The sequence below is a fragment of the Triticum aestivum genome, chromosome 2B (assembly GCF_018294505.1).
Source record: "Triticum aestivum cultivar Chinese Spring chromosome 2B, IWGSC CS RefSeq v2.1, whole genome shotgun sequence".
Classification (NCBI taxonomy): Eukaryota; Viridiplantae; Streptophyta; class Magnoliopsida; order Poales; family Poaceae; genus Triticum; species Triticum aestivum.
In genome coordinates, this window is record NC_057798.1 from 704325725 (window position 1) to 704332182 (window position 6458).

At 46.0% G+C, this 6458-nt stretch overlaps 1 protein-coding gene across 1 annotated transcript; it reads right to left on the reverse strand.

Annotated features, from left to right (window-relative positions):
* Positions 1–1934: 1934 nt before the first annotated feature.
* On the reverse strand, positions 1935–5620 carry LOC123042203 (GDSL esterase/lipase EXL3-like). The gene is made up of 3 exons (XM_044464707.1): positions 5245–5620; positions 2992–3122; positions 1935–2902 (listed from the first exon to the last, which is right to left on the reverse strand). Exons 1-3 carry the CDS (start codon positions 5543–5545, stop codon positions 2210–2212), a joined length of 1125 nt encoding a protein of 374 aa, XP_044320642.1. The 5' UTR covers positions 5546–5620; the 3' UTR covers positions 1935–2209.
* Positions 5621–6458: the final 838 nt, after the last annotated feature.

Below are 6458 nucleotides of genomic sequence, written 5' to 3' on the forward strand. Positions count from 1 at the left end.
CCCGACCCCCGGGGGTAAACTTACGAGGGCGAGGGGCGGCGCAGGCGACCGCCACTTCCCCAGCGCAGGCCACCGCACCACCGGGGGAGGAAGGCAGAGACCGCCAGTCCTCCTCATCCGACAACAGCGCCCAAAAACGAGATCCAAGAACCGGCAGCGAAGAGAGGGAAGGGGAGGGATCCACCTGCGAAGAAACAGGGGAGGATAGGGAAGGGGGAGCTACACCTGAAGGTGAGGGCGACCGGACGCCAGTCACCGGGGAAGGGCGGGGCGCAGATCTGCCGAGCCGAGGAGGAGAAGGGGAGGAAGGGTGGGGAGGGAGAGAGGGAAGAGGAGCCATCCGTTCACTGCTAGCGTACCGCCCCGAGCGTCCCTCTACTCTCTGGTCGATCTCCTCACAGCTGATTTTTTACACCAGGAGTGTGTTTGTGTGACACTACTCCATGTACAGCAAAATTTGAAAAAAAAAGTTCAGTGTTTAAAAAAAAGGGAAATTAAAAATATTTTGCACATTGCAAAAGAAATGAAAAACAAAAAAGAATAGAAAAATTAAAACCAAACAAAACCGTTTGAAAAAAAGAAAAAAAGGAATAAGAGAAAAGTAAAAAAGGCAAAAAGGAAAAAGGAAAGAGGAAAGAAGAAAAGATGAGAAAGAGGTATGTAATCACATCAACTGACGGTGGCTGGTTGGTTACTGTGTCAAATTCTGAAGTTGCTGGTTTGATTCCTGTCACGCTCACAATTTTTTGAGGGTAAAAACCAAAAGAAAAAAAGATGGGCCAGCTCAGCTCGCTATACAAGTGTACATCGTATACGATGGAGGAAGAGTTTCAAAAATATAACCATCATGCCTTTATTATAAAAAGGTATGGCTAATCAGATCCGTCCTTATGTTTAGGGGGCGTACCGAAATAGAAGTGTATATATCTATATCTATACCTAATAATAAAGCGAATATTGTTTCTCGCGGTATGTTACTGAAATTGCCCCTAAGGTTGCAAAATATTACCCACCAATGCCACCTGTAAGTGATAAAAAAGTCTTTCACACAGGGGAATCCCCGCCTGGGCTGGCCCATGCAGTAGGAACATTCTATACTACGCTCCGTGCGCTGAGAGAAGACACAGCGCGCCTGTTTGGGCCGGCCCATGCCCGGGTGGCCTGTTTTTTAAATATCTTTTTTATTTTTATATTTCCTTTTCCGTCTTTGTTGTTTTCTACTCTAAATAATCTGAGACTTCAAAAAAAAATGAGAATACTGAAATAAAATATTTAATAATTCATAAATGCTTGTGGATTCAGATAATATTTGTGATTTTAAAAATAATCGCATATTCAAAAAATGTTTCAAATTTTCAAAACAATATTTTGGAACGTCAAAATATGTTCATGATTTTTTTTAAAAAGTTCGTGTATTAAAAAATGTTAATGAAGTTGAACAGAATTTTGCCAATTCAAACATGAATTTTTAAATATACTAAAATTCAAAAACAGTTCGTGACTTGTAAAATAGTTTATTGATTCATAAAATGTTCGCTGACTCAAGAAATGATCATGCATTTCAAAAAACATTTGTTAAATCAAAAAAATGTTCATGAAATTTATAAAATTGTTACACCAAACGATTTCCAAAAAAATGTCGTCAATTCTAGAAATGTTCACCTATTCAAGAAAAGTATTTTAAAAATAAAATTTTAGAAAAATGTTTGCAAATAGTATAAAATGCTCATGAATTCAGAAATTGTTCATGATTTTAGAAAAAATTCGAAAATCTATAAAATTATTCACGAATTTGAAAATTATTTGATGATTTCAGATATATTCATGAGTTCAAAAAATGTTCATGATTTTCAAAAATTGTTCACGATTTCACAAAAATGAGAGTGATAGTGTATCTCGATGATGCAGCAAAATGTGATCATGATCATTGGCCGTTACGGAAAAAAAATCGCATGTTGCAATGCACGGACCGTTTTGCTAGTGGATACACAACTTCGTATATCCACATACATTTCTGTTGACAATTAATGTTGGATCAAGCACCACCCGAAATATATACTCACACACTGAATTATAAGTTACTTCACACACTGAATCACCTGCAGCTCGGCATGGCCGATCTGTTTTTGGCCCTGATATCTCATAATTCAGATAAACAAGAATGAATAATGTAATGCTTTGGAAACACAAGAATATAAATGATGCAGCCTCAGAGGTTCAGGAACTGCATGTAGTGGTCGAAGATGTAGTCGACGATGACCTTGTAGGCCCGCTGCGTGGGGTGGTAGCTGTCGAAGAAGACATGCTCCGACACGTCGTCGCACACCGGCATGAACCTCGCGTCGCACAGCACCGCCACCTCGGCCGTGCCGGTGCCGCAGCACCCCTTCTTCGTCTCGCTGAACCCGTACCGCGCCCCGTTGTCCACCAGGTCCTGGATCACGGTGTAGATGTCGATGAACACGAGGGTGGGGAACCCGGCTGGGTCCTCCTCCCCCAGCCGGCGGATCAGCTCCTGCACCCTCGCGTTGTAGAGCCGCGCGGCGGCGTTGCGCTCCGGCACGCAGCCGCGGTCCGGGCCGCCGCCCATGGTCCGCTGCGACGGCACGCACCCGATGGGCGGGAGCCCCACGAAGCCGACCCGCTTGGCGCCCCGCGCGCTCACGTTGCGCAGGAAGGACTCGACGCCGACGAGGAGGAGGTCCACGTAGGCGGGGATGTCGTAGTGGGCGCTCCGGAGCGGCGTGGTGTAGTAGGTGTTGGCGATGTCGTCCGTGCCCGCGCACACCACGAACAGCGCGCCGTCGATGATCCGCCGCGTCTCCTCCTCGCCGGCGATGCCCACCAGCTTGCCACGGTACTCGTCGAAGTAGACCAGCTGCTGCTCCAGCGAGATCACGTTCTGGAATGAACCGAAGTAGATCGATTAATATGATATATGGATCACTAGCTTGCACACGCACAGATCAGTTAACAGAAAAGAATAGTTACCACGATGACGGGGGTGAGAGGATCGAATCCGGTGGCGCCGGACGCGAAGCTGACGCCGGTGAGGAGGTCCTCGGGGGTGTGCTCCACGCCCAGGTACGGAGGAAGTAATTGCTTCACGTTAAGACCCTGGGCTGAAATTAATTCGGCCCATTAGAAACATGACTAAAATTGCTGCTAATTTTTTTGTGAGTTGTAATACAAAGGGTTGCAGACCAAAAACAACTGTGACGACAATCCCATGGCTCAATGGCTTAATGCGCCTCTCACCTTCACCCGCCATCTGCCAAAGCTTGGCCCTTTCATGAGAGCAACCCCAACTTGTTAATATTCTACTGTATTACCTAGCAGTCTAAAATTCTACGGAAAAAATAATCATGAAAACTAGTATTACATAGTCCATATTTTTTAGCGCCAATTTAAGTTGGTTTTGAGATCGATTGGTGATTGAATTGAATTCAAATTGGTTAAAGGTAATTAGTGGTGTAATAAGATAATCAGACACACTACGTTGGTTGAAAAGAGGGATGCCACAACATGAAACCTGCATCCACCAACACCGGTCCTCCATCGCCTTCCTCTTGTCCCACCCCCTCTCATCCCCATCCCGCCGTCCCTTTCACCTAGGCGGTGCCAGCGCGCGCAGGGGGGAGGGGGTCACCCTTGGTCGGTGCATGCCGATGGTTTGACCCCCCCCCCTCGCTGCCTCTTACATTGTTGAGGTGGCGGCTGGGGTCTTCTGACTAGAATTGAAATTGCTTTTCCATCAATAAAGTTGTGTGGTACTTGCACGCTCTTTTTGAAAGTCATCGGACAATTACCTTTTTTAGATATGCTAGGGAACAGGGAACAGTTGACCTTGAACTAACTTTGTAAAAGGCTTCTTCTTCCGTGGTTAGTGGTTTCTTTGCCATAGACAAACATGTTGTTTCCATGACAGAGGATCAACAAGTAGTTTTGGAATATTCTTGGGTCGAATCTCATTGGGTTGAGTGGAAGGAAGCAAGCCACCATGTCAAGGTCCAGCACAAAAGTGGAATACAAAGCATTAGCAAATGTGGTTGCCGAGATAATTTGGATAAAGTCTTTGCTTAAGACACTCCAAGAGGGAAGGGCGATGACGGTGACGTGCCTTCAGCTCGCTAGTAGTCATCGTTAGGTGATCTACGGACCATGATGTAATTTATAATACTTCTTGTGTTCTTTGTATTGCCTTGCCTTGACATTTAATGAATATAACATACGTTTTTCCAGCAAAAAAAAACTCCAAGCATCATAAGCAATAGTGACATGTTTATGGTGTGACAACTTAGGAGATACATCTATGCCTATTAGCTAACCCAGTTTTTCATGCTCGAACCAAACACAATGAGATTGATTTCTATTTTGTTAGAGAGATGATTGGGGAACATCCCTCACCTGCAATGGTTATAATTGGTTTAGCTAGGTTTAACCACATCTTTCTTGTGAACTGTAACTTCCTAGGGGTGGATACACTTCAACAATCTGTATAGACAATACTGCAGCGAAGTTTGGCTGGATGTAGAATACTAGAACCGTTGTATGAACGATTGAGAGAGAGAGAGAGAGAGAGAGAGAGACAGAGAGAGAGAGAGAGAGAAATTAAACAGGCTTGAGGTGCAACGTACGTACAGTGTTTAAAGGTCATCTCACTTGAAAAAGTATGGTGTACAAGCTTGTTGATGTACAAATGTTTGTCATTACTCCGTGGGAGGTTGGTTGGACATGTGCACTCAGTTTTCAGCAACGTTGGAGCAACTTTTTCAGCAACTGGGACTGTACATGTACGTGCGTGTTCACTGCACAATTATAGTAGTAACATGCACGGAGTTAACCGATTTACAACCACACATGTTTCGAGCATCTTTTTTCAGTGTCGGCAGAAGAGTTGGCAATTCATTAATCAGGAGAAGATGCTACAGCAACCATTTTCAAGTGGCAGCAGTAGTCCCACAGGTATGGTAAGACACCAAGGTATTCGTCCCCTACTGCATTAAGCAATTCCATTTTCCATGTATGCCTCGAGAAGGCATGGCACATGGAGGAATCAAGACCCTTCTCACATGGAGAGGGTATACAGTGCACACACTGGCTAGATTATCCTCTCACGATCGAGCTCTGTCAGTGCAGTTAATTTAGAGTAGTGCATGTAGTGTATACGGTGAGCATGCATGCATGGAAGGTATACACAGAAAAGGAAAACGCTTACGCACGTATGCACGTATAGATACTTACCCATGAAGTCGGTGGGTATGAGCCCGTTGGAGAAGCGGCCGGTGGGCTCGTGGTTGGCGAAGTCCTTGCCGTAGGGCGCGTGGTTCGCCTTCACCGCCGTGTGGAGGCCGTTGTTGTTGCCGGGGTCCATGATGGAGTCGCCGAACACGATCACCGCCGTCGCCAGCGGCCCCTTCTTCTCCTGCTGCTTGCTAGTCTTGCTCTCGCACACAGCCGGCGGCGCCATCGCCATCGCCACCACCACCGCCGCCGCGACAAGGGCCGTCCTGCAGGTCCTTCTCATCGCCGTCGATGTATGCATGTTTCGGCTGTGTCAGTGCGTACGTGGTTTGCTTGTAGCTGCAGCTTCCTAGTTAGCTACATCTACTTATATAGGAGTACTGCTAAAGGCTGTGTATGGAGCCATAGGGAAGGCACAGTTGATGCCAGTTCCATCTCATTAACTCTCATGCACGTTCGATGATATTATAGAGTATCATAGTATGCTGTCATAAGGGCAACTCCAACGCTATTCACCAAATCGCAAAAAATGTCCTAACCAAATTATCTGGACATTTTTTGCCATCCAACATTGGTCACCGAATTTGTTCGGATCGGTTCCGATGTTTGAAGTCCCACAACCCGAAACCAAAAGTAGGGGAGGTTTGAGGGCATCTGGACCTCCATCACATCAGACTCCGATATGACCGGCCCAACCAAAATCCTCCACCCGAGCGTGCGAAGAAGCATGTTCTCAATTACAAGGGTTCAACAAATGGACATCAAGTGTTGAACCGGAATCGGGCACGAAGGCATCATCTGATGTTGGGAAACGACCACTTTGCCTCTGATGCGCTATTCGAGCCCTATTTTTGCCGTTATTTTTCGGATGCGGCAGCAAGTGTTTGATCACCTCTACCATGGTGTCTGGCTTACGATGATTACTTCACCTTGAAGAAGGATGCCATTGGGACCATTAGGTTCTTTGGTTACCAGAAGTGCACCGCTACAATGAGGATGCTTACCTATGGCACGGCCGCATATTCATGGGACGAGTATCTCTGGATGTTTGAAAGCACGTGCCTCAAAGCCATGGTCAAATTTGCTACTACAGTGGTGAAGGTGTTTGGACCGGAGTACTTGAGAGAACAAAAAAGCTCATGGCAATTGGAGAAGCAAGAGGGCACCATGGCCGTTGCAAAAAAGCCCACCACCCTTTTTGAAGCAGTTGCATC